This window comes from Punica granatum, chromosome 6, assembly GCF_007655135.1.
Source record: "Punica granatum isolate Tunisia-2019 chromosome 6, ASM765513v2, whole genome shotgun sequence".
NCBI classification, from domain to species: Eukaryota; Viridiplantae; Streptophyta; class Magnoliopsida; order Myrtales; family Lythraceae; genus Punica; species Punica granatum.
In genome coordinates this window covers 26143583-26168818 of record NC_045132.1, presented here as the reverse complement: position 1 = coordinate 26168818, position 25236 = coordinate 26143583, and the positions used below count along the sequence as shown (strand labels likewise).

The 25236-nt window shown below is 43.5% G+C and overlaps 9 protein-coding genes across 10 annotated transcripts; 5 read left to right on the top strand and 4 right to left on the bottom strand.

Moving 5' to 3' along the window:
* Positions 1-1446: 1446 nt before the first annotated feature.
* On the top strand, positions 1447-3662 carry LOC116212442 (60S ribosomal protein L10a). Of its 2 annotated transcripts, none has more exons than XM_031547061.1 (6): positions 1447-1567; positions 1830-1862; positions 2415-2634; positions 2773-2938; positions 3095-3300; positions 3425-3662. In XM_031547061.1, exons 2-6 carry the CDS (start codon positions 1858-1860, stop codon positions 3476-3478), a joined length of 651 nt encoding a protein of 216 aa, XP_031402921.1. In that variant the 5' UTR covers positions 1447-1567; positions 1830-1857; the 3' UTR covers positions 3479-3662. The 2 variants fall into 2 exon arrangements, with proteins under 2 accessions (XP_031402921.1, XP_031402922.1); XM_031547062.1 differs by lacking the exon at positions 1447-1567 and adding an exon at positions 1585-1607.
* A 1039-nt stretch (positions 3663-4701) lies between these two features.
* On the top strand, positions 4702-6119 carry LOC116210390 (ferredoxin, root R-B1). Its single transcript, XM_031544257.1, has 2 exons — positions 4702-4912; positions 5459-6119. Exon 2 carries the CDS (start codon positions 5475-5477, stop codon positions 5943-5945), a length of 471 nt encoding a protein of 156 aa, XP_031400117.1. The 5' UTR covers positions 4702-4912; positions 5459-5474; the 3' UTR covers positions 5946-6119.
* A 1175-nt stretch (positions 6120-7294) lies between these two features.
* LOC116210648 (glucan endo-1,3-beta-glucosidase 14-like) lies at positions 7295-9654 on the top strand. The gene is made up of 3 exons (XM_031544610.1): positions 7295-8560; positions 8664-8803; positions 9312-9654. Exons 1-2 carry the CDS (start codon positions 7469-7471, stop codon positions 8721-8723), a joined length of 1152 nt encoding a protein of 383 aa, XP_031400470.1. The 5' UTR covers positions 7295-7468; the 3' UTR covers positions 8724-8803; positions 9312-9654.
* Positions 9655-10135: 481 nt separating this feature from the next.
* On the top strand, positions 10136-12536 carry LOC116210650 (DNA polymerase epsilon subunit 3). The gene is made up of 3 exons (XM_031544612.1): positions 10136-10567; positions 10810-10928; positions 11981-12536. Exons 1-3 carry the CDS (start codon positions 10383-10385, stop codon positions 12154-12156), a joined length of 480 nt encoding a protein of 159 aa, XP_031400472.1. The 5' UTR covers positions 10136-10382; the 3' UTR covers positions 12157-12536.
* Positions 12537-12656: 120 nt separating this feature from the next.
* Positions 12657-14059, bottom strand: LOC116210651 (40S ribosomal protein S25-2-like). Its single transcript, XM_031544613.1, has 4 exons — positions 13896-14059; positions 13710-13784; positions 13474-13608; positions 12657-13011 (listed from the first exon to the last, which is right to left on the bottom strand). Exons 1-4 carry the CDS (start codon positions 13896-13898, stop codon positions 12898-12900), a joined length of 327 nt encoding a protein of 108 aa, XP_031400473.1. The 5' UTR covers positions 13899-14059; the 3' UTR covers positions 12657-12897.
* Positions 14060-14467: 408 nt separating this feature from the next.
* LOC116210649 (N-carbamoylputrescine amidase) lies at positions 14468-16765 on the bottom strand. The gene is made up of 9 exons (XM_031544611.1): positions 16605-16765; positions 16362-16410; positions 16151-16242; positions 15875-16026; positions 15742-15788; positions 15624-15657; positions 15137-15303; positions 14905-15001; positions 14468-14793 (listed from the first exon to the last, which is right to left on the bottom strand). The coding sequence occupies exons 1-9, from the start codon at positions 16685-16687 to the stop codon at positions 14624-14626; spliced, it is 891 nt and encodes a 296-aa protein (XP_031400471.1). The 5' UTR covers positions 16688-16765; the 3' UTR covers positions 14468-14623.
* A 439-nt stretch (positions 16766-17204) lies between these two features.
* On the bottom strand, positions 17205-20668 carry LOC116210647 (rho GTPase-activating protein 5). Its single transcript, XM_031544609.1, has 5 exons — positions 20124-20668; positions 19000-19120; positions 18691-18810; positions 18246-18476; positions 17205-18140 (listed from the first exon to the last, which is right to left on the bottom strand). Exons 1-5 carry the CDS (start codon positions 20534-20536, stop codon positions 17682-17684), a joined length of 1344 nt encoding a protein of 447 aa, XP_031400469.1. The 5' UTR covers positions 20537-20668; the 3' UTR covers positions 17205-17681.
* Positions 20669-22258: 1590 nt separating this feature from the next.
* LOC116210109 lies at positions 22259-23105 on the bottom strand. The gene has a single exon (XM_031543919.1). The coding sequence runs from the start codon at positions 23058-23060 to the stop codon at positions 22473-22475; it is 588 nt and encodes a 195-aa protein (XP_031399779.1). The 5' UTR covers positions 23061-23105; the 3' UTR covers positions 22259-22472.
* Positions 23106-23521: 416 nt separating this feature from the next.
* On the top strand, positions 23522-25138 carry LOC116210474 (peroxidase 60-like). Its single transcript, XM_031544350.1, has 4 exons — positions 23522-23794; positions 23915-24094; positions 24223-24382; positions 24463-25138. The coding sequence occupies exons 1-4, from the start codon at positions 23561-23563 to the stop codon at positions 24870-24872; spliced, it is 984 nt and encodes a 327-aa protein (XP_031400210.1). The 5' UTR covers positions 23522-23560; the 3' UTR covers positions 24873-25138.
* The last annotated feature ends 98 nt before the right edge of the window (positions 25139-25236 follow it).

Genomic DNA, 25236 nt, shown 5'->3' with positions numbered 1-25236 from the left:
TAATAATAATTAATTATAACAATAATAATACCAATAATAATAGAAATTCTAATTATGAAACCAATGATAGGCCTAACCAAAAAGTAGATTTGGACTCAATAGAGAAGTGGGTTCTTGGGATTAGGTATTGTCCTTGCCCCCCCCCCAGCTATTATTTAAAATTGCTTATATTATTATATGCACCATTTCTCTCAAGAGATCCACCCAAAGTAATATTCTTCTTCATGCAAGATCTTGCTTATATAGCTTTGCTCGCTTATTAATGATTGGCTCGGAGGAAATCTAGCAGGACATTTACTTATAGGCCTTGCTATGAGATATTAATAATGATCAGAGATTTAGATTAAGTCGTGCTGAGTGATGCTGTCTTTCCATAATAAGCATGATATGATGATGCTTGCTTTCCCATATTATATATTTATAGCTACGCATATGTACAACAATAGCATCATTCATCGAATTATGTCAAAACTAGACGCTTATCGTGCTCTTTGATGCGTTTAATGTACGGCGAAACCGTAAAAATTCGGTTCTCGCTGTAGCTAGCCAAACGGTTGACCTTCTCATTTTCATCCCAAAAGCTAAGACGGCTCCTTCAAAGTCGCATGACAGTCAGATCTTATCCTCAGATGAATTCTTAAATGTAATTTCAGTGTTATTCGGCATATTATGGTGTCTGAGTTGATATATATATATATTATCATATACGAGTTGAAAGGGAAAAGGGGAAGGCCACTTAAAGAATGTGGAGAAAGGAAGTTCCATAAGGGTAGGGCATTCTCGAAAAGGTCGGCGCTCATTGGAAAAGATGGATTGTTCGACTTAAAAAATAATCAAAATCAATTAATTGAGGTGGTCCATTGCGTGATTAGAATAATGATCTAGGGTCGTTTTTCTTATGATGTACTTCTTGCGATTAATCAAGCTATATATTGAAAGATACGGGATTTCCCCCAACAGCAACATTTCTTTGGGAATTTTACATTAAGAAAATCAATTTGATGGTGATTGATTAAGACAAGAAAAGGGACTCCATAGGATCATAGTTTGATGGGCCTGGGCTACCTAGGAGGTGAGCCCGCGGCAAGGAATATCGATGTCATAATCTGCATGCGCAAGCTCGGTAATCCTACCCTGCGAAGGCCACACAACATCGAACCACGGCTTGTGAAGGCCGTGTACGGACTTAGCAGGGCCAAACTGGCCGCCGTAAGTATCGAGTTTCTGGACATTTTTTTATCGCACGTTGGATGACAGCATGCGTCAAACCCCAATTGTCGGCGAAGGGGAGGCCCAGATTACCCCTTTCGGCTAAAACTTATCAACACCGGTGGGCCGTTAATATTGGGCCAAACTTGGGCTCTATCAGATAGGCCCATAAAATGCCCATTTAGTGAATACTGGGCTGGGCCAGGAAAGACAACTGCCGAGGCCCAAGATGAAGAAGCCACGTTTGCCCTTTCTAGGGTTTATCTTCCAAGCCTGAGTCTGGACTGTCGACTCCCCATATATAGCTTTGCATCTGCCGCCATAGCCAAACCTTCGGAGCTGTCCTCTCTCGTCTCAGGTACCCTTCTCCACCTCATTCCATCATCTCTGCGTAAACGGTATCCGTCTACTGCATTGCTTCGCCTTTAGATCCGCGTTTAGCTACTTGTACCTTTAATTTTAAGCTACGGGATAAGAAAATGGAGCTTTGACCTCGAGAAGATGGCGTTCATTTCATTGCCCGCAACTCAAACTGATAAAAAAAAAGTGTCTTTTTTGGGGTTTACGTTTGTTGAAGGAGTTAAACTTGTTTGGCTGATTTTTGGAACTTTGATTCTCAGGATTTAGAAGCTCTCTGAGAGGTTCAAAATGAGGTACGTGACCCGTCTGCCTGTTCAGAACTGTCTGTTGCTTTTGCTAATTGGAATTCGTGCTGTATGATCTGATATTCTTTGTCGGCGATTTGTTTTCTGTCGATTGTACGCTTTTTACATGTTTCAGTTCGAGCTGATTAATAATGTGGAGATTGCAGCTTAGTGTGTGCAGTAGAGTTCTATGAATTGATGATGTGATTGAGGCTTGGAACTTTGAAGATTGATTAACTATGTTTGGATTTTGCATTTGGTTTTGGAGACTGAACTGTATTGGCTATGGACATCTAGTGGGTTATCGGGTTTGTGGTCAATTGTGGAATGAAAGTGTTGTGTGCCAACCTGCTGAATGATTTTGGAATTGATGAAACTAGGTCCTGCTACCAATAGGAATGAACAGTTTAGTCACCACTCGTTCAATCTGACATAATGCTGCACAGCATTTAAGGACCATATTAGTTTTTATGATATGCTGGTGTTTGGGCTGTTTTTTGTGAGATATTTGATTGGTTTAATTTGCTTGTCCGACTCATAAATAATTGTCTTGTTATACAGTAAGCTTCAGAGTGATGCACTTAGAGAAGCTATCTCCGGGATCAAGAATGATTCCAATGAAAAGAAGAAGAAGTTCGTCGAAACCATTGAGCTTCAGATCGGGCTGAAGAACTATGATCCCCAAAAGGATAAGCGTTTCAGTGGTTCCGTGAAGCTACCCCACATCCCTCGCCCTAAGATGAAGGTTTGCATGCTCGGTGATGCTCAGCACGTTGAAGAGGTGCGTGGAATTACCTTTTGCATGTTTATTGCCTTTGTTTTCTCCAGAAGCAGTAGTGTATGTAACGAAATTCCAGGGGCTCCCTGCTGTCAATTATCAGTTTCATTGACGTGATTGTACTATATTAATATATTGCAGGCTGAGAAGATTGGGCTCGATTATATGGATGTTGAGGGGCTGAAGAAGCTGAACAAGAACAAGAAGTTGGTCAAGAAGCTTGCTAAAAAGTACCACGCCTTTTTGGCATCAGAAGCTGTGATTAAGCAGATCCCTCGTCTTCTTGGCCCTGGTTTGAACAAGGCAGGCAAGTATTTTCTCTGAGTATGGCTAGTCGGTGGTTGGATTACTCTAAAATCATTGAGGTTGAAAATGCTTTGCTCAGTTTTGTATGCCTGGGTGTAGTTTGTCCTGGAAATTCTGCAATTCTGAACCCTCTCATCCTGTGACATTGATGTTGCAGGGAAGTTCCCCACCCTTGTTACTCACCAGGAGTCACTCGAGTCCAAAGTGAATGAGACGAAGGCCACCGTCAAGTTCCAGCTGAAGAAGGTGCTCTGCATGGGTGTCGCGGTCGGGAACGTCAGCATGGAGGAAAAGCAAATCTTCCAGAACGTTCAGATGAGCGTGAACTTCTTGGTCTCTTTGCTGAAGAAGAACTGGCAAAACGTAAGTTGGCCCAAATTCCATAGACTCTTCTTATATCTTCCTTTTTCGACCTTGAAGATAATCTACAATTAATAATCCCTCCTCTTGTCAACTTGCTGAAAGAATTCTCTGATTCCTGTATCAGGTCAAGTGCCTTCACTTGAAGAGCACCATGGGAAAGCCGTACCGCGTATTCTGAGCTCGTTTTTATTTATTCTCTATCATCAAGAGGGAGTTAGTAGGGTGGTAATACTGGAAAAGTTGTGTTCATGTCCTTTGATGTCTGCCAATTTGGTCAGAATTTTTTGGTTTTCAATCGAACTATTATAAATGTAAGACTACCTTTCAGCTTTCTTGTTGGAATGACCAAGTTTTGCCCCGTGTATCGGTGTGTCAGATTTTCGAGCAACTTATGATTAGAGAATTGGTCTATCTCCTAATTAAAACTCGCCGGGTACAGCGAGCAGATTGTTACAAAGACCGTTGAAACAGAACATCGGCACGCTATTTTCTTAGAAATCTGGACATCGACGAACTCTCTACACGGTAATGGTATAACTAAAATGACCGTCGAGATTGGTTGATGCAAAAGGCAGTTAGTTACTGATTCCTGCTTCGGACATGGATGGGGACTTGTGCATGGAGCTTATGCCAAATGGACCCCTTGTGTCAAATCTGCAAGCCAATAAAAATAGAACATCGGGCCATTGAAAGTAAGGCTCTGAAGAAGGTCAAAGCCGGAAAAATTGGGATCAGATTTTCCCCTCAAGGATAGTCAACCAAAATAACGAACTCGATTTGCAATTATCGGGATTATCTGATTACTATAGAGATCAGAAGATTCGGGTCAGTCTCGTATATTTGAGTTGATCATATCTGCACCTTCTGCGCAACGAGTCCGGGGGCTATCGTCTCTATAGATCGAGTTCCAGGGGCAGCAGTATTATCGTCTCTAGTACGTCATGGGGGAGCCCCGTGCTAAGGTGTCCGAGTCAAGGCCACTCAGTCACCAGTGAGCCGCCCAGCCGCGTCTCCAGTGGTGAGGATCATTCCATTCCATGACCCCAAAATTTCATTCTTCGTATATAGATATAGATTCAGAATATGCTGGATCTGCTCCTCCGGATGATGCTGGCTTTTTCCAATTATCTAATATAATCGTGCGATTAAAAGTGGCAATTAATAATAAGCCACTTGTGATTAAACTAAACTAGACTGATAGGGACCTTGAGCCTTGCTCACAAAGAGAAGTAAATTTAGATTAGAATTCTAGCTAGCTAATTAAGCTAGTAAGAGTTGCTGCTGCAAGTGCATGCAGCAGAGTCAGAACATAGCTAATGGGGGCACGTGTAGGGCAAAGCAGTCTTGTCGGAGGATTTACCACAAGTCGTTCCGTTTCCACACATATTTGTCCAATGGCTGCCCCTGAGGAACTTCCAAAAGCCATCCCATCAAACTCATCAACTTCTCTGCACCTTTCTAGACTCCTCCCCTCCCCATCTTCTCCTCCTCCTCCATTATTAACACACTTCACAACCTCGGCCTCATTGATCTTTCCTTGCCAGCCACAGCCCAGCAGCTTCCCCTCAGTCAAAATCTTCATCCATCGATCACTGGCCATCTTCCTTTTTGGGTAAGTGTATTATACATGTTAATTCCACATATGTATTTAAGTATATGCACTCTCTGTGCGTGAATGTATACGTGTAGTTGGAGTATGATTGGAGAGCAGGAGACCAAATTTCCAATGGCTTGCTTCTTCTCATAATGCTCCTGACATAGATCTTTATATATAAATGCCTTGTTCATTGCCGGAAGTGGATCAAATCTGTATTGATATTTTCATGTCAGTTCTAGCAGTATTCACCCCTCGACAGGGCAAGGCATACATATTACATACACACATGTAGCTTAATTCTCTGGTCTTCTTATAAGTTTTAAGGGTGGGGGTACATGTATAAGCTCCTAAAACATGATCCGATGTATCATATTCAGTTTTGAGTCGTGTAACAGATCGGAGTGGGGTAGATGGATAGATAGCGAGCGATATGTTTTGTCATAGTTTAATAAGGTCATTTTCTGCATTGAAAACTATTGTTTCCATGGATGATATAACCTGTTCTGTTTATCCCGTTAATTATATATTCTGATGAGTTGCTGATAAATTCGATTGATTCAGGACCAAATACTAAGGCATGTCGACCGTTCTATCATTCCCTCTGGCCGCTTGCTCCCTGAGGGCTGCTCCGTTGGCCCCTCAAGAGCGGAACCTCACAAGCGCCTTCGTCAAGACCCGAACGTCTCTCAGATCTGCTATGCCCGTCTCTACATCTTTTGGGCTGCAGACTCGAGACCACCACAGAGTGTCGATGGCAGTGTACAAGGTCAAGCTGATCGGGCCTGAGGGAGAGGAGCGTGAGATTGAGGCCCCGGATGACACCTACATCCTGGACTCGGCCGAGAGCGCGGGCCTCGAGCTGCCCTACTCGTGTAGGGCCGGGTCCTGCTCGACCTGTGCAGGGAAGCTGGAGTCGGGGTCGGTGGATCAGTCGGAGGGGTCGTTCCTGGATGAGAGCCAGATGGAGAAAGGCTACGTGCTGACTTGCATCTCATACCCGACCTCGGATTGCGTGATTTACACCCACAAGGAGGAGGAGCTGCATTGAGTCCCTGCATCTTTACAATTATTATCTCTCCTTGGCCTGTAAAGAAACTCATAATAGATGGATTGAGAATAGTAGATATTTGCAATTTATGTTAAACTGACGCAGTCAGTTGGTTGAACAAAAACGATTGATGTAAATTGTAATCCCGCATGAATCATTTGTTATTGCTAATGACCCATGTCGTGTCATCGTCACGGTTTCGGTTGAAATGATTTGAACAGCACCGAATCATCACTGTTCTGATAATGCAACCGAGTGATTTAAGGAGGATGAGTTTTTAAGTACGGAAAGATCACACATGAATTTATGTGGAGTCTGTTGTAAATTGGACAAAATTGTATGCGAGCTTTGCTTGGCCTTACCACGTCGCGTGCAAGGGTGCTGTTTGACTTGAATGGGAGGTGACGTGACACGTGTCTCTCGAGGATGAGTCAGCCGACAATTGATGGATTCTCCAGCCGAGAAAAGCCGGTTTGGCGGTGCTGGACACGTGGGATACTTGCTCAGATTCGCGTCACCCGCTGCTATATATTCCATCTGCTTATTTATTTTAAAATTTAAAATGTCTAATATTCCGATTCTCTCTCTCTCTCTCTCTCTCTCTCTCTCTCTAAACAACTCTTTCTTGTATATAAAATATTAAAAATTAAAACAAAAGATATATCTCTTTAACTTTAATTATAATTATATCCTCCTAATAATTAACTCAAATATTTTCTCAATTTATAATTTCACTGTGATGAATTGTAATTTATTCGATATGCTTGTTCTTATAATAGATATGAGTATGGTTTTAAATTAAGGGAATTTGTATGCGTAGAATTTTGCATTTTTGTTTAACCTTCTCATCTACGGGGTAGAAAACCAAGATTATTAATTCCCGATCCAACCCTTCTTGGACCGACTCAAAAAGATTCTCATTCCAATTTATTTACCACTCTTATGATCTCTTTCAGACTCACTCTTTTGGGGGTTGTTGTTCAGGATATCTCTTGTAGTTAACGTTGTGAAATTCGATCATATTTGGAAATATGTGCAATCGTCAAATTAAGAGATAAGTTCGGTTAAGGTTGTACATATGTATATGTATTTATGAGAAAGAAATCTTATCCACAAGAAAACGAACTATAAAAATACGGAGTCTCGCTCGCGACGGTTGTTGTAAACATAGTAACTCTGTCGGTAAATTCTTCCGATAGTCCTTAAAACCTATAGCCCAATTTAACGTACATGGAACAACTCACTCTTTCATTCCATTTCTGTTCTTTTCTTTTTGCTGAATTTTTTTCATTCTTAATTTGGCAGAGTAAAATACATACATGTATGTGTATATGCACACAAAATTATATGGAGAGAAATTCGTTAGTTGTCAGTTGACAGCAAATCCAGACACGGTTGCTGATGCTGAGGACTTCGTAGTCTGTGCCACTGCCAGGGACGGTGGGTTGGCTTCGTCTCAGGTGTAGCTCAAAGGCCTACAAGATGAGATCAAAGATCCGATCGCGGCCTCGAGTAGCCCTCCAATGGCCGCCGCCTCTTCCACCTACCTCACCAAACTTCTCTTCCTCCTTGTCACTCTCTCCGGTGCACCTCCATTGGCCACCGCCCTCAGCTTCGGGATCAACTATGGTCAGATAGCCAACAACCTCCCGTCCCCGTCCCGTGTCTCGGTCCTCCTCAGGTCCCTCAACATCACCAGGGTGAAGCTTTACAATGCTGATCCTCACGTCCTCACAGCCTTCTCCAATTCGGGAGTCGATTTCATCATTGGGCTCGGGAACGAGTACCTCGTCAACATTACCGATCCCGTCAAAGCCCAGGACTGGATTGAGCAGCACGTCCAGCCCTTCATTGGATGGACCGGGATCAGCTGCATTGTCGTCGGGAATGAAGTGTTCAACACCAACAACACCCAGTTGATGTCCTATCTCCTCCCCGCAATGCAGACGGTTTACACCACACTCTCTAACTTGGGAATGGAAAAGCAGGTCACAGTCACCTCAGCACACACTCTGAACATACTGGGCAACTCCTACCCTCCTTCTGCAGGGGATTTCCGGCAAGATCTCGTCGGATACATCAAGCCCCTCCTCGATTTCCACTCTCAGATCAAGTCACCTTTCCTCGTGAATGCCTATCCTTTCTTTGCCTACATGTATAACCCGAACGAGGTTCCTCTGGATTACGTCCTGTTCCAGCCCAACCCTGGGATGACTGATCCCAAGACCAACCTGCATTATGACAACATGCTGTTCGCACAGATTGATGCAATTTATTCGGCTATACAGGCACTGGGGCATTCCGACATTGTTGTCAGGATTTCTGAGACCGGTTGGCCGTCTCGAGGGGATCCCAATGAGGCAGGGGCCACTCCTGAGAATGCAAGGTTGTACAATGGGAACTTGTTGCAGAGGATAGAGCAGAGGCAGGGCACCCCGGCGAAGCCCAATGTTCCGATTAATGGGTATGTCTTTGCATTGTTCAACGAGAATCTGAAGCCAGGTCCTGTGTCTGAGAGGAACTACGGTCTTTACTATCCTGATGGTACGCCGGTTTACGATCTTGGGTTCCAAGGGTATCTACCGGAGTTGGTTTCTGCTGCATCCTGTGAAAGAGTAAGGCACACCTAATATTTTACCTTCTCGGCCAAAGACTACATATCGCTGCTAGCATTAACTAACTGATACTTCTATTGCGATACACTACATTTTTATGCAGGTTTTGTACCCCATGGTCCTTCTGGTGTTGGTTGTTTACAGTATGATATGTCCTCAATAGCGAACAGTTTAATTAAGATGAACGCAACCGTAAGAGAATTGTACAAAGATTCTTGAACAGCTAGGGGGATGACCTAACGGGTATAATTCTAATTTATCATTTCATTTACTCAATTCAGTGGATTATTTCATATTCAGTTGAATACTTGCGGTTCCACACGAACTCGGTTTGAATCACATAAATACTCTCATCAATCCATTTTGCTCCAATTTCAGTCATGAATGAAGAATCTTCTTGAGAGCACAACACAAATTTTTCTTATCTTCAACCACACAAAAAAGCCCAGAGTAGGAGAAAGAAAGCCAGTATTTCATCCTTCTGCAGCCCTTTTGGCTGATCTGATGTTTTTCAGAATCAGCAAATTTTTATATTTCAGATCGCCTTTTCTTCCTATTCGTGAGCCCTCATTCTAAGTAGTGCCAACCTTTCTTCCTCCGTTATCCCAATATAACTTTCTATCTCAAAGGCTTTAGTGGGACATGCTCTTGAGTATATGACAGTAAAATTCTCTGCCTATTTCAAGCTTATACTAGTCAGCAACTCATCGGAATTTTCGAGCTAATTATCGTCTTTTGCATATCTATGCAGGAGCCAGCCATTACATTCTGCGTTAACAGCAAGATCAAGTGCCAAGATATACGGTTACTTAGATCAAAGGTGGACAAATCGTGATTTCATAGGGCGTAACACTAGTAGAGCAAAGTACTGCAGTTGGATCATACTCTTTCTTTTAGCTTTCTCTGTTTTTCTCATCTCAAGTTTACAGTAAAAGAACCTCACTCTTCATTTTCTCTTGTGTACTTGGTCGGGCAGATTGGACAAAATTACCATCTGAATAATGCTTATGATAAGGATCTAATTGTATGATATTAGGGACGAAATTGTCAGGAACACAAATATGTTATATAATAAGAGATAGAGGTGATTGTTCCCAACATATTATACGTACTGCCGGTGATTACTCGATAACGTGTTAAACATACACTACTCTACTTGAATCCAACTTCTCGAGAAAGATGCAAGCTGAAAAATAAGTAAGAAGCCATACTAGTACTCGTCAAACTGTTCAAAATCAGGCATGCATTTCCTGTCACTTCCACTATCGTAGTTCCACATCATGACATGAAGAACCGGATGTCGTGCTGCCTAACCGAGGATGCAGAGGGCATCTTTCATTCCGAGGGGATTAAATTTCCCGCTTTGGTCCCGATCGAATCTCTCAAAGATAGCTCACAACCAATAGCTTCTACTCAACAAGAAGCATAGCAAAGCATTGTAACAACTGCAGCATTTCCTTTCCCAACGAGCTGACTCTAGATATGCTCCAAGAATGAAGAAGCGCTCAATGTTACTGAAACGCAAAAAGCTGGGACCTTTGAACTTGATAAATTGGAACAGACCACATTGAAAAATCAGAGACCGATTCTCGGAGCGTGTTAATGGGGGTTCGAGAAGGAAAGCATGGTCTTTTGGGAGATGGGTCAGTGAGGTGAGGAACGAGGATTGCTTTTCGGTTTTTTTCTTGTCGGTCCCTTTTTTTTTTTTTTTCTTTCCCCGCTCCTTCATGTAGCAAAATATTTTGGCGGGAAAACAAGCTCGTGCCGTGCACTGAGAGAGAGAGAGGGAGAGGGAGAGGGAGAGAGGAAGGGAGAGAGAGAGATGGAGTCTTCTCAGACGCCGAAGGTCGTGGCGGAAGCGGAGGAGCTGCCGAAGGCGATAGTGCGGCGGGTGGTGAAAGAGAAGCTGAGCCACTGCTCCGACACCGGCGATATTTCCCTCCACAAGGACGCCCTCCTCGCCTTCTCCGAGAGCGCCCGCATCTTCATCCACTACCTCTCCGCTACGTACTCCTCCTCCCTCCCTCTCTCTCTCTCGCTATCTCTTTGTCTTTGCTGCCGATTCGACCTTCAAACTTTTCTAGGGTTTCCCTGGTCGGCGTTCCACAATTTTGGTCCGAAATCTTGACGAATTTTGGGACACGTTATAGATGATTCTCCGGAAGAGATGTCTGATTGATTGGCTTTGTTGTCAGATGATTATCCGTTGAGGCAGCTCCCTTTTTTTTTTTTTTTTTTTTTAATTGCAGAGCGAATGACATATGCAAGGAATCTAGACGGCAGACTATCAATGCTGATGATGTGTTGAAAGCTCTTGAGGAGATCGAATTCCCCGAGTTCATCAAACCGCTTAAGTCGTCACTCGAAGGTGAATACTCCTTGTTGAGTCTTCCCACATCCTGTTGTGTGCTCAAAACTGAAACATTCGCACTCGTCACGATGAACAATGGTCTCCCCATGGAAGAGGGCCCTTCACCTAGATGATGGGTACTTTCTCCATCAGGTTCAGATCGTTGTGTTGGGGGAATCTTGTTTGCAGATCCTATCCGTCTTATTTGCTAAAAAGAGCTTCACAATATGTGAGTTTAGGAGATGATTTGTTAAGCTAAATATGCACAACCCGTTTCCGTGTTATTTTGCCACTGTCAGGCTCGGGCATCATAGGGAACTGAAGTCTGTAGATTGCCCATTGTGTTAAGTTGGGAAGAGATGCTTGAGTCTGCAGGATTATGATCCCCGATTCATTTAGTTATATTTGGACCAGGATGCAATAGTCTTTCAATGTTTCTGCACTTATGCACCAGTCATGACGTCTCTTTGTGATGGAAACTCCAGTGGGTTTTTCACCACTTTAGTCGAACCTTCTGGCTGTTGGTTGTCTACCTTATTCATTGGATGACTTTCGGACACAAAGGTCTGAATTTTAATGATTGGCCGTTCAAATTTTTGGTTCATCTTGTGCTACTCTTGGGAAGGAGATAGTGCTTGGGTCCCTTCTCTACTTACTACAGGTAGATGTCACACACAGATGGAAAATTCTGTTTCATCCTTCCAATCTGCAAGTTACTGTCTGTGATTACCTTCATTTATGATCTATTCAAGATTATTGGTGAATTTCATTCGTTTACCTTCCTCTTCGCTTGGTAATTCTTCTTACTGTATTTGTGTTGTGGCTACATGCTCACTATCGACGACCGTTCCCATTGACATAAGACAGGCATGCAAGTTTGTCGAACATCTATAATATGGGGATTTCATGAGGCTGCAGAAAGGAAGGGGATACTCATGGCAAATGGTTCTTTTTATTTGTGTCTGCTTGGCAGAGATGTTTTGTTTCTGAAAATTGTAGATTAATTACATTGCTGATAGTTTATGACCATTGAGGATGTGAATTTTAAACTCGCTTCTGTCATTTTCTAGAGTTCAGAAGGAAAAATGCTGGAAAGAAGGCAGAAGCATCGAAGGCAAAAGAACAGAAAAAGAGGAAGACCGATGGAGAATCTTCACAACCGAAGGAAAGCAGTAAAAAGAAGAAAGATGGAGGGAACAACGAGACCGAAGAAGCAAATGGGAATGCCAGTGGCCGTGACGACTGAAGGAGGAAATGCAACTTTTCGGTTTCTGTGTTGCTTTTATCAAACATTAGGATCCGAAGTTCGTGGATGTCTTATGAAGCATCAGACTAGATTTACTTGGTCGAACATGGGTTGGTATTTAAGATGATAGCTTCATTTCTGGCATTGAGCCGTTCTATAGGTTCTATTTCTATTTATAGTCATCCAAAATGAGGTTTAGACTTACTCTTAGTTAGGGATGCCTGTGTAGCTGATGCTCTTACTTACGTAAGTACGCCTTTTTTCTCTACGACGTCTGAAGTTACGTTCAGAAGAAATTATACGAATGATCTATTTGATGTATCCCTTTCCCATGTAGAAACATGATTCATGTGTAATCAAAGGGTAGTTTTGTGGTGTTAGGTTAATGGCTTCTCTGAATCATATAATTATCCTCAAGGCATCTCAGTAACACTCTGCTTGAATTGGTATCTTCCTTAGCTCAGATTTCTCATAAAAGAAGCAACTTAGAAGCCATCTGATGATACAAATTCTACATTGCACTCGATCGAGGATGTTGGCTTTCAGGAAGTGTCTAGAAAAATTTGACATAACAGAAACAAGAAAATGCATAGGTGATCCGATCGAACTCAAAAACATAAATCTCAGCTATGGCAACGGCCAGTTGAACATTCCATTGTAATTGAAAAAATGTAACAAACTCCCTAACATGGTAACATTGTCACAAGGATGTCCATGAAAATCGCATCTCTTATATCGATTTTAAGTGTTGGTGGCTCTCGTGTAGATCTGCTGGCTAGCATGAGCAGAAACAATCCTGATCAGATCTCTGGCCATCAAATCCTTGATCGCCCGACGTGCCAACGACCCATTGATCTGATCACACATTATAAAAGAGAGATGCCGTCATGAGATATTAGTGTTAACAGCAACCAAGAAATAAAATAGCACAACAACATCGAAGATGAGGTATCCTCAGTACATTGTAGAGGTCGACACCGCTAAAAGTAAATTCGGCAAAGGCACGGTGATCAATAGTTACTCTTGAAAGATCCTCTGCCTCCATGACTAAACCGTGCCGACCTAAACAAAGCGGGCCTAACTTAGCATTTCCTAATTTGGCCTCTCCCATTCTTATCCTTTGCCACAATGTCAATGCAAGGGAACGACAGGGCACTCTCATTTTCAATTTGCGAACTAGTTATGTCACAGCAATTTCTATCTTCATCTCTAATTCAAATAAAGATAACGATATTGCATTTGCGTCGGGACCTCGCACGTAAGATAGCAATTTTCCATTTTTCCGAGCTCAATCAAGGGAAGTGACCCGAACCATACCCTCAGTCTGTCAGACAAGATGGAAGGAGTGACAAGCTTGTACTTGGGGACTTCGGAGAGCAACTTGTCGTAGGTTGCTTGGTCGAACAGGACCATGTTGTTCACTTTCTCCTTTTGCTTACCCTTGCTCCACTTCTGCAATGCCAAATCGAAATTTGCAGCTCAGCTTGAGCTAATCCATGGACGGGCCATACCAAGACTTAAACCCCGAGTCAACAAGAACAGCAACAAGGTACCTTCTTCTTCTGCTTGCCTCCGCCAGATTTGACGGGCTTCGAGGACGGAGGAGGAGCCTTATCCTTCTTCGGTGCCTGCCGGAATCCGATCAGCCATTATTAGTAAACCGCCGGCGACAAGTTCCAACCGTTACTGTAACACACCTAACCGGAACTCATAGCTAGATAGAGAGATCTAAAAATTACCATTCTCCGACGGAATGATCAATGAGGACGTCGGGGCACCGACAAGCGTTGCCGGATTTAACGTTAGGGTGTTGCTGCGCGGGGAAACGGTGAAACGGAGGGAGACCATATATACGCTAGGGTTTGCTTCTCCGGTGGCTAGCGTGGGCCGAGTTGATTCTGATCTGACAATGGGCTACAGCTACGGGCCTCAAGGACTTCCTTTCTGGCTTCCCAGGCTAGTACATGGGTCCCGTGAACTCCCCGCAGCGCAACAGGTAAACTAGAAAGTGGCCGCAAAGGAATTCAAACTTAGAATAATCTTATCACTAGGCCAAACTCCTCGGAATTGAGGGGTTTATTATATCAGGCTGATTTTCCGAGAAAAAGACCAGCTACTTGCAAATTGTTCAACACGTCTCTGAACCGGAATGTCTTACCATTGCTTGTTGATACTACACTACATCCGTAGTAGAATCGCGAATTTCATGGCAGTTAAACACCCATCAGAGTATCTCGGGCTCATGTACGGATTAGCATCACTTATACTAAGGAAGAATTGCAAGCTTCAACGAGGGATTAGCTTTATCGGCTTGAAGGTTAAACAAGAGTAAATAAATAATAATCTTCACAGTAAGTAATTGCTGTCTTTCCATTCGCAGATACATTGAAGCGATATGTTGTGTTTCTCAACCATTATTACCCAAGAAGGTAGAAATGAAATGATACACGACACCAAGCTAACACAATCAAGGTTTGCTTCCATCTAATGTCAAAAGGGCCTTGTATAGATCAGGTCTCCGATCTCGGAACACCCCCCAACCGTGTCTCTTCGCTTTAATCTTGTCGAGATCAAATTCTGCCACAAGAACAGCATGATTCCTGTCGTCAGCAGTTGCCACAATTTCTCCAGTGGGTCCTGGTGAATACACGATTGATGTTCAGGGCAATTCCTCACAAGAAGATTATATGAGAATTTCCAACTGAAGAACAGATTTTGAGGTAATGAAATGGGTGGAAAGGAAAATACCGGCTATGAAAGAGTTTCCATAGAATGTAATTTCACTATTCCCGCGCTCGGTCTGTATTATCTCTTTCCCGATGCGATTTGAGGCCACGAGAGGTACCTAAATTAGCGAAATCACAAAGTCCCAATCTTTAGCTAGCTAAAGCTACAACTACTCAGAACTATTATACAGTAACTATGTATGAAAAGCAATGGTATAATCAACCACATTATTTAATGTCCTCGTGAGACATACCAGATTGGCTCCAGCATGGCCCTGCATTACTCGCTTCCAATGATCACGAGAATCAAGTCCCTCATCTTGAGGTTCAGAACCGATAGCAGTAGGGTATAACAGGATCTCTGCACCTTGTAGAACCATTGCTCTTGCTGCCTCGGGAAACCACTGATCCCAACAGATAGCTATCGGAGTGCAAAAGTTGATTCAGATTTGCATATATCAGTCTCCTAAGTATTTTCCCTTTCTCCCCGTCCAAGTTTCTCTCTTTTCTTGGCTATTACGTTAGGACTTTAGATTAACAGATGGAATAATAGATATCACTTATTGAACAGTTATAAGCAAGTAATGATTGCCATTGAAGACTTCAAAGCCCACAGCTCTCTAGAGGACTACAATCATCTCTTTTCTTTGCTACTATCATAATAGTGTATGAACCCTACTAGCTTGCATCACAAATGGGAATAAATACAGTAAATTCTGAGCAAGTGTTTAAAGCTCTTACCAACTCCAATTTTTGCGAACTTTGTTTCAAAAACCTGCGAACAATAAAAATCAGATTAATATAGTGTTCACTTTGAAAAATTAAGTTACATGATATGAGATTAAGCACCGTGCCCCACCTTAAAGCCAGTGTCACCAGGGTTGAAGTAGAACTTTTCCTGGTACCCTGGACAAATCAGCATCAATGTTATCTCTCATTCACAAGCAAGCATACATTCACAGAATAAAGAACTCTCTTGGTGTTTCACGCACCAGGACCATCCGGGATATGTGACTTCCTGTATAGACCAAGATCAGTTCCATTGGCATCAATCATGGCTACTGAATTGTAATGAGCATTGTTTGCCTCTTCAAAGAAACTGACAGGTATTACTACACCAAGCTCTTTGGCAAGCTTCTGCATCCTGCAGATTTTGGGAAGTTTTTACATGAATGCCCAATTGTCTAAGTGGACGTATCTACAATGAAGGACTGACAGCTCCAGAAAACTTTCACGTTGCTCTCTTTTACAGAAACACGATTTTTTACCTCATGATTGTCGGGTGGTTTTTGTAAGGCTTAGCACGCTGAAAGAAATCCTCCCTCTGCGCTTGACAGAAGTAGTATCCTTCAAATAGTTCCTAGACCCCACAAATACTTGAATGCCGCTATTTGGATCCCATATAAAATTTCTTTCGACATCAAGGTGCCTCTTCTTATGTACCTGTTCAATAAAATTGTCTTATTACATGCTTAATACCTGAATCAGTATGATGTTAGCACCTTTGCTGTGAGCAGCTCTAACAAGCCTGCATCAGAGGAATTCGATCAGAAAGCTAACGAAGAAACAGGCACAAAACTCGGCATCGAATTGCATCAACGCAAACATCTTGCCAGAATCATTTCTCAGATACCGGTAACGGCCGAGCAAGCAGCAATCAACAGCCCAATAGCTAAAGGAAAATAACTAAACGAGGTCCTCATTCAAGAGGGTGAGATGGACCTTTCGGCGGTGGCGACGTTGGTAGAGACGTCATCGGTGCAAGCGAACTGCAGAGCAGAGACCACCACTCTCCTTCCCTCCATTTACGATTGTCTGCTCTGCTTCAGCTTTCGTCTTCGGCTGAAGCTCCTCAGGTCAAAGCAAGCGTTCGGACTGTTTCGTCTCCGGCTCTCTGCATATGTAGACGGCAAGGAGAAAGGCCCGGCCCAGGTCCTGCTAATGGGCCGACAAACGGCGACCGACTTTCTAAGCAATTCGGCACGCATGGCAAGGTTCCCCTTCCGTACCGTACGTTCCCGCACCACATATATCACTCAGGTGGAGTTGTCGGCCGGAAGTTTCGGTCTCCCTACGTTTTTCAGGTTGGTCTGCACGTACTTGTTATAGCATGTGTAAAAAAATTTACTGACAATTTCGTGTGCCGTCTCGTCTCCTATCGATTAGTGCTAGTTGTATGTTATTGAAGGTTCGATATCACATGAAACCCGGATCAAAAAGGATATCACACGATAAACTATGATTGATTTGAAAGAATTATTCCACCCCACGCAGTTAAACAATCAGCCTCAGAAGATCAAGAAGACATGAAACTTTGAAATGTAATTTTGAAACAAAGCTTGTTATTTGCATCTCAAACAATTGCTCATCACAGAGTCAGAAGACTAAGCGAGAGATTGTACAGGGGCCATAGTACATTGAGGCAAAATGTTGCCCGCAAAACGGGAGGCTAAATCCTAGATCAGACTAGCCCAGGTACATTATCCTCCAAATGGGTTCGGAATCAATCAATTCCAGACCACTTAGAAACACAAAACTAAAACGCAAACATTTTGGCTAGACACCAATCACAAACAAACTTCCATCTAGATGAGACTAAACACTCCGTTAGCTCATCACTTCGTGTTAGTTTATGGATCCAACCGGTTCTTGACTTCCTTTACCGCCAGGCTTCAATCCACGCCATCCTTGACTCTATTCGGCTGAGGTTGCTGATCACCCGACTCTTCTCCATGGTTGTAGGTGTCTCAGCCAAAGGTTGATGGTGCTCAGTCATCTTCTCTGGTGTCTCATCGAAAGTCAACTTATCCGATTGGTCAACCTTGGCTCTTTCTTCGCAGTCTTGAGTTCCATCAAGGCAATAGAACCTTTCAGATTCTCTTTCAAAAATTGAGTTTCAGCTGGCATGACACTCCTAGTTTCATCCCTATCCGAGAATAGCTGCTCCAATAGATCACTATCACTACAAGTTTCTTCCTGAATCACACTGCTGCTGTTATCATCCGAGGGGAGGGAACTTTCTAAGTTGGGTTCTTCGGCAAAGAGAGGTCGCTCAGTCTCCTCATCATCCTTAGAGTCATCTCCAGCTTGGGGCTTGGAAGGACTTTCCCGCCCATTCTCATCAAAAGGTCCAAGATCAGAAGCAGATGGTGGTTCCACCTTAGAATCTTCTCTTCCTCTCAAGTTCCTCTCAATAAGTGCTTTGAGGAAGTTCATCACTTGGACTGCATACATCAGAGCAGTAAAAGGGTCTGCCATCTACACCAAGATTTGACAAGCATAAGGACCCATCATAGTACAAACATCTACGTTTGACATGACAGATGCATTCTTTTTAATTTTTTAGAAACTAGAAACTCTAACCTGAGTCATATTTGGAGCAAAAACCACAGCAATGTTTCTTGCGTTCATTTTGTTCAAGTGTTCCATCTGCGCAACATCAGCCATCAGGTTGATAGCCCAATCGAGGAGAGAGGCTTCAGTCGATGCTAAGAGCCTCACGAGCTCTACACAGTCTTCTTCAGTTTGGCACTGCATAACTCGTTCAGGTGGGAGAGAATCAAGAATTCCTCTGGGAAGTTCTCGGAACCATGCCTGAAAATCCATACATATGTCAATAATAGAAATTTCTATTCCTAAATGGTTAACAATTTAAGCCTTTTGTGTGGTGGTACCAAGTCCAAGAGAGAGAAGCTTTTCTAGTGATTATGATTATTAGCTAGAACATCAGATACTCAGAATAGTAGACTTTCCAAATTGAGAAACGACATTAGGAAAGAATTATCTCAGTCAAGATCAAATCTCAGACCTTGATCAGTCCGGCCAGGCAGTGCACATCAATCCCCAGTGGTACGATTCCTCTATTCAACTGGTCCCTGACAGACTCCTCTTGACCATTTTCAGCATTAATTCTGAAAATCCCTTCTGCCTGCAAGAGCAAAATAAGTGGTCTGATTGTTCTGCATAGCCATTGATATCGTCTAGAAATCCAGATGGATCCATAAGAGATGAAAACACAAGTAAGACAGAAAAGTCATATTTAGGACATCCCTATTGAAGTAGAGTTGGTCATTTATGTTCAGGACCAAAAGTCGCCACACAGAATATATGATTTTACCTGCAATCCGCCTTCATCATACAAGCGCTGCTGCATGAGCAGGAGTATTGTTGGCACGCTGTTACCTCTAGAGTCGTAAGATAACTGCATTGATTCTGTGGAGACTCCAAAAACACGAGCACTGCATACAAGAACAGACGAGTCATACAGGACTCATACAAAACAACAATACTCCTGCCGAGCCCATAAGTAAGAAGAACTCCCCATAGTTGAAAAGTGATTGTCTAGGGTCGTTATCAGGTGATAAACAAAACTGAAGAAGTTATGGTCTGGCTACTCATCCAACTGATTTAGGCTTTCGAAAAGTAAGAAAGAGGACCTCAAAGACACATAAGTTGCTACCATATATGATTATCTTCGGCATAAACGGCCAATGCGAAAGGAGAAGCCGCTACTGATTAAGAAAGAAGATGGAGGACAGTCATATAGAGGAAACATTTGATCGCATGGGCTCCAATGCAGAGCAGCTGCATAAGCCTTATCGGGATAACTACTGCCTACAAAGGAATTTATTTATGTTTCAATATATAAAGAAATGCACAAACAACAAGCACAATCAAGACCTTCGAAGACAAATGACAGAAATAAGGCGTACAGAGAGCAAAATTTTCAGAACCATGAAGCACCAAAATATAGTTTTGTAAAATCCATTTTATTCGAATAGCATTTTTTAAATCACGAGTGGGATATCAAAACGCATATTGAGTTGACAGTGTCGATAAGCTGATACATATGATCAACCTAGTAAATCATCATACATCTAGTATCCTGATATCTGTCTATATGGTATAGCGGGCAATAGAGCTTGTCACTAACAAAGAAAAAGCATTTAAAAAAGAAAAAAAGAAAAAGAGAGAGCAGCCACAGGGGTTAATCAAGATTTTCATCTGCAAAATTAAGGATCAAGCTCCAATCTTGATTTTGCATTTCAACTTGTAGCTGTGCTTCCAAATGAAAGTCAGTCACATTTCACGAATTCCCATACATGGAATAATCTCGCAGGTATACACCTAAGAACCCGAGAAAAATTTCCGTTCTCGGAGCTCGTATCACAAAAATGCAAGAAAGAAAATCAAGAAAAGAGGCAATCCCAGCTGCCCCAGAGAGAATGTGGCAAAGATTACCTCGCGCTGGGAGCTCTACGGGGGACCTCGGGCTCCAACTCAACTGGCAGGCCGAGGAAGCCATTGAAGCGGTCGAAGGTAACGTGGGCCACGTGGCGGACGTCGCTGGGCCACCCGATCTCCACCTCGCAGAGCCGCCTGCGGTCACTCTTGCAGGCGAGCCAAGATTTCCGGAAGATGGTCAAGAGCAGCGCGAGGAACGAGAGCTGATCGCCGCCTCCGCCTTCGGCGGTGCTGCTGCTGCTGCTGTCGCTGCCATTGCCCTCATCCCGCCGGGCGTCCTTCACCGAGTCGGCGTCGCAGTCGCTGATGGCGCCGGAGTCAGTGGCTGGGGGCAAGCAGGAGAGGGAGGAGGGCCGGGATGGGGAGCTGCCGGAGCTCGGCGGAGAAGGGAGGGGAAGGACCTCAGCCATTCTACTGAGAGAGAGAGAGAGAGAGAGAGAGAGAGAGAATCTGTTATTTCGGTTTTGACGGGGGAAAATGGAGAAGAAAGATGAGCCTTTTGGATTTCGAAGAGAGAGGGGATGGAGTGGCCGACGGTCGCCCTTATAAATATGAAGGTCGTGGATGTATTTGAAAAATAAGCTCGAACGGCGATTTGATTTTAGAGTTAAATGTACTTTGTCTCCCGACTTATAAGGTGAAATTAGGTTTGCCCCCCGACTTATGAATTTTGGCAGAGTGCCCCCTCACCTAATCCAAAAATAAGCAATGTGACTCCCGGATTAAATTCCAATCAGAATTTCGACCAAAAGAAGGCACATGCTAATCACATGTCAATTTAATGGGGGCAAAATTGTCACGGGGATAATTATTAAAAATTGATTTTTACAAAATTAGGCTAATTTGATCATCGTCTTTCCCGATGTCTGCAGAACACACAAACACAGAGTAGGCGTATGGAAATTCCAGAAAACCAGCAAACTGCACATAGACGATGAGGGATAATGATTATTTGAGCTGCCCAGAACACCCACACACTAAATTGAACCAATTAGAACATCAGATGCAGCATGGAAAATCAATGGCACTCAATAGTAAGGACTCGAAAAATCACCAGATGAAGAGGGCTAGATGACATACGAGTAGAGAAGGCGGACTTTTGGATTTCGAAGAGAGAGGGGATGGAGTGGCCGACGGTCGCCCTTATAAATATGAAGGTCGTGGATGTATTTGAAAATAAGCTCGAACGGCGATTTGATTTTATGGCGCAAATAAAATTGGTGGATAGTATATTTTCTTTATTTTTTCTTTCCTTTGTTGAGTAAGTTTATTTGTTATCTTTATTGAATTCACTTTTCTTTTTTGGGTGAGATTTTTTGTGATTTTTTTTGTGTGTATCCTGATATCCAGAGCCCAATGAGATCTGACTAACCAAGAGATCGAGCATTAAAGGTTATTCCCTCAACCAACAACTGTGCTTCATTCGAACTCATATTTTTCTCCTTACATTGGGTGAATTGCTTACCACTTAATTAATACTTTTTGTTGGTAGTGATTTACTTTGTTAATTTAGATTAATACTCATAGCATGTAATTTCTTTAAACTTGGGCTTTCCATTTTACAATCTTCCTTATTTATTTACTGCTCCAACTTTAGCCAAAGTTGACTTTAGGGGAATCGATAAGGTGGAAGTCATCATTCCTTCTCACAATAGGATATTTAGAGGAAAAGATATGTAAAATTCGGATAATCTTTTCTACCGGTCAAAATATACTCGATAAAACAAATAATTCGGGCAAAAAATCTTAAATGATCACATTTTTTAGTAGCAAATGATCTTATTAATTACCCTTTTATGGAAACTCAAAGTGTTAATTGAATATGAGGGCAATGAAGGGCAGTAATTAGGTAACAGAATCTCATTTATTTACTAATAAAGCCGTCCACTTGTGCGTCATAATCGCGTTTTCCTTCAGATGTAATCATGTTTTTAGTTGAGCGCGTGCAATGCTTATCGACAAGATGATTGGGCCTTTCTGTTTGATGTGAGAGGTTAAATAAATACTAAAAATTTATATAGTGGGCCCAATTCTTACACAATTGTTTCTGTTCGATACATCATAGATAATAGACCGACCGATGTTAATTAGAGACTGTCTATGCTTTGATGGATTGGAAGATAGATACTATGGATAACTTTAAAGTCGGAATATTGTCCGACTACGACAAATATGATGATATATGAGTCAATTCGGTCCGACCGGGAATTCCCAACCTTCGATTGACAGGTAATAAGATAAGATGAAACTTTCATTACTTTATATAAATCACATTTTCCAAGCAAATCACTATTTAATCCACAATTGATTTATGGGAAGCTTTCTTGTTGTTGGGCTTTAAGGCTTTTAGCCCACGAAGACTTCCAACTCCGACTGGTTTTCCTGACCGATGACGTCGAGGAAGACCGGGTCGACCGTCACGTGACTGTCCACGTGCACCTTGAACCGGTGCTCCCACCACAGCACCTTCGCCGTCCCCTCGATGTCCACCGTCGCGTCGAACACCATCTCCCGCCTGGCCACGTCCGCCAGGAACTTGGCGGCGTGGTGGGCCAGCTCCAGCCCATCCAGCCGCGCCGGGAGGCGCAGCAGCTGGCAGGACCGCGGCGGCTGGTGGCCGGCGGCGACCTCGGCGAGCCCCAGCAGGGAGCCGTCATAGAAGATGGACATTGTGGTGGAGGAGTAGTGGATTGGGACGATGTTGGGGTTGGTGACGTGGACGGTGAGGATCACCTCGGCATCGAGCACGGGAAGGTTGAGCTTGAAGGAGGTGAGGCTGATGGAGATGAGGTGAAAGGTCGGGTCCCGGGGCTTCGCCCGGGACAGTGCCGCCGCCGCCGCTCCTGCCGACACGGCTCCGATCAACGCCGAGCTCCAGCTCCATTTCACCCTCCTGCCCATGAAAAATTTTGCAGAGGGATTTGGGGAATTCATTTCTTGGCCCCTCTGGCTGTGTGAAGGATTGAGTGTGAGCGGCTCCGGAATCATGGAGGAAATGCCAATTGACCATACTGGCCTCCCTGTTCTCCTGATCTGTGCCAATATTGGAGGGGTACTTTGGGTAACTTGAATTTAAGGGAGATAGGTTTATCGTGGCCTTTGGATTATATATCGAGCGATTGTCAGCACGTTGACTTTTATTAATCAGCAGCATGGACGTTGACTTGGTGTGTGTACCCCTGGATTCATGACTTTAGACACGTAGAGAGGTGGTCGTGCGACCCATATCGTCCTTGACAGCATATACTTCATCTATTAAAAAAAAACATATACTTCATCCACTCGCTGTGATTGATCTTCTACAAAAGAAAAACATATTTGTCCCTTGGGATCACGGGCAAAGTAATTCAAATTAATATTAGTTGGGGTTGTTCAATACTCATTTCATCGAGCCATATAGCTGGTGGAGTTGAGTGAAACACGTACGGATTAATATGAAGAAGAAGATCTCAGCTAATTCTGTACCCGCTGTGGCGCTAGCCCTGTTCCTCGTCCTCTCAGCCTTCACCGGCCGGAGCTCCGCACTTCAGGTTGGGTTCTACAACCGAAAATGTGGGTTCGTGGATGTGGAGGCCATCGTGAGAACAGTCGTGAGCTTTCGGCTCGCTAAGGACCCGACCCTGGTCGCTGCCCTCCTCCGCCTGCAGTTCCATGACTGCTTTGTCAATGTAAGATGCAGTTCGATTAATAAGACAGCCCGCATGCTGCATGCGGAGCTAGCAATCTGTCAATGTCAAATAACGACTGTGTTTTTCTCTCTCATTTTTTGTTTGGTATTGTACGAGAAGGGATGTGATGCATCAATACTATTGGACGGGCCATCGAGCGAAAAAACTGCAGGCGCGAATGGGAGCGTGAGGGGTTATGAGCTGATCGACACAATAAAGAGCATTCTCGAGTCTATCTGTCCGGGAGTCATCTCCTGTGCGGACATCATCGTTATGGCCACAAGAGATGCTGTAGAACTGGTAACCATATATAGCACATATACACAGTACTCTCTCTATCTAAATGATGTATCTCTTTACATGTATATGAATTTTCGATATTCTTGTGTATGGATGCTGGAATTACGTTCTTTTTCTCGACCGGGCAGGCGAAGGGAGGAAGGTATGCTGTGCAAACGGGAAGGCTGGACGGTAAAACATCCCTCGCAAGCAACGTTAACCTCCCATCTCCTTCAGTCTCAGTGTCCCAAGTTCTCTCAGCCTTTGCTAAGAAGGGATTGACTGCAACCGACACGGTCCTTCTTCTAGGTATAAGAACGGTTAACTCTCTTGGAACAGGAGTGACCACAACTATGTCATGCTTTGACGGGAATGATTTACTCGAACAGGGGGCCACACCGTCGGGATAACGCATTGCTCCTTCATTATGGACCGGCTCTACAATTTTAGAGGGACTGGAAAACCCGACCCAACCATGAACCCTGCTTTGGTAAACACCCTCCGGTTGAGGTGCTCCAGGACTTCATCTGTTGACAACGCAGTTAATCTCGATCAGAATGCCACGAGCGCCCTGATTGTTGACAGCTTGTTCTATAAGCAAGTAGTAGCTCGTCGAGGAATCTTGCAGATTGACCAGCAGCTGGCCTTGGATCCGCTCACCAAGTCTACCGTGGCAGCTTTGGCCAACGCTACCAACTTTGTGACACGGTTTGGCTCTGCCATGGTGAAGCTCGGGGCAATCCACAGCGGTCTCCCAGGGGAGATCAGGAGGAACTGCAGAGTCATCAACAAACGCTGAGTAGCTAATTAATTAATGACCAATTTTAATCATTTTTTGGGGCTTCTTCCTGATTCCGTGCAGCCAACTGTGTGTAGTGAGGTCCTTCTTTATATAGCATTGGCATCTCGGTTGGGTCGTGTACGTATGTTACCAAGTCGCGCTGTTGAAAAACATTGTAGTATCTTGAGTCGATTAATAAAAAAGTCTTGATTGGAAACACTATTAAGTGGCAGCTTTTAGTAAATGCCATTCGGATGAGTCGAGATCTTGAGTATTCAGTCTACCTGATCGAGTTGTTATTGATCATCAATAATGTTGCAACCTCATTCGGTGACGGTCGAGATAACGTGCTCCTCCTAAAGGTGGTGCAACTGATTATAAT

Bases quoted from the DNA above. Each gene is read 5' to 3' on its own strand.
- LOC116210651 (XM_031544613.1), bottom strand. The intron at 13,609-13,709 runs GTACCTTGTTGC...TTGGCATTGCAG, and splicing joins GAGGCAAGCAGAAGAAGAAG to AAGTGGAGCAAGGGTAAGCA. The intron at 13,012-13,473 runs GTATGGTTCGGG...ATGTGTGATCAG, and splicing joins TCTTGTCTGACAGACTGAGG to ATCAATGGGTCGTTGGCACG.
- LOC116210647 (XM_031544609.1), bottom strand. From the start codon at position 20,536: ATGGCTGAGGTCCTTCCCCTCCCTTCTCCGCCGAGCTCCGGCAGCTCC. The intron at 18,477-18,690 runs GTCTGAGATTTG...ATGGATTTTCAG, and splicing joins GCCTGGCCGGACTGATCAAG to GCATGGTTCCGAGAACTTCC. The intron at 18,141-18,245 runs GTTAGAGTTTCT...ATCTTGGTGTAG, and splicing joins TTGCTCCAAATATGACTCAG to ATGGCAGACCCTTTTACTGC.
- LOC116210474 (XM_031544350.1), top strand. From the start codon at position 23,561: ATGAAGAAGAAGATCTCAGCTAATTCTGTACCCGCTGTGGCGCTAGCC. The intron at 24,095-24,222 runs GTAACCATATAT...TCGACCGGGCAG, and splicing joins CAAGAGATGCTGTAGAACTG to GCGAAGGGAGGAAGGTATGC. The intron at 24,383-24,462 runs GTATAAGAACGG...TTACTCGAACAG, and splicing joins CGACACGGTCCTTCTTCTAG to GGGGCCACACCGTCGGGATA.
- LOC116210649 (XM_031544611.1), bottom strand. From the start codon at position 16,687: ATGGAGGGAAGGAGAGTGGTGGTCTCTGCTCTGCAGTTCGCTTGCACC. The intron at 16,411-16,604 runs GTCCATCTCACC...CCTCTGATGCAG, and splicing joins AACGTCGCCACCGCCGAAAG to GCTTGTTAGAGCTGCTCACA. The intron at 14,794-14,904 runs GTATTTTCCTTT...TGTATTCACCAG, and splicing joins TGGAAACTCTTTCATAGCCG to GACCCACTGGAGAAATTGTG.
- LOC116212442 (XM_031547061.1), top strand. The intron at 2,635-2,772 runs GTGCGTGGAATT...AATATATTGCAG, and splicing joins ATGCTCAGCACGTTGAAGAG to GCTGAGAAGATTGGGCTCGA. The intron at 3,301-3,424 runs GTAAGTTGGCCC...TTCCTGTATCAG, and splicing joins TGAAGAAGAACTGGCAAAAC to GTCAAGTGCCTTCACTTGAA.
- LOC116210390 (XM_031544257.1), top strand. From the start codon at position 5,475: ATGTCGACCGTTCTATCATTCCCTCTGGCCGCTTGCTCCCTGAGGGCT.
- LOC116210650 (XM_031544612.1), top strand. From the start codon at position 10,383: ATGGAGTCTTCTCAGACGCCGAAGGTCGTGGCGGAAGCGGAGGAGCTG. The intron at 10,568-10,809 runs GTACTCCTCCTC...TTTTAATTGCAG, and splicing joins ATCCACTACCTCTCCGCTAC to AGCGAATGACATATGCAAGG. The intron at 10,929-11,980 runs GTGAATACTCCT...GTCATTTTCTAG, and splicing joins GCTTAAGTCGTCACTCGAAG to AGTTCAGAAGGAAAAATGCT.
- LOC116210648 (XM_031544610.1), top strand. From the start codon at position 7,469: ATGGCCGCCGCCTCTTCCACCTACCTCACCAAACTTCTCTTCCTCCTT. The intron at 8,561-8,663 runs GTAAGGCACACC...ATTTTTATGCAG, and splicing joins CTGCTGCATCCTGTGAAAGA to GTTTTGTACCCCATGGTCCT.
- LOC116210109 (XM_031543919.1), bottom strand. From the start codon at position 23,060: ATGAATTCCCCAAATCCCTCTGCAAAATTTTTCATGGGCAGGAGGGTG.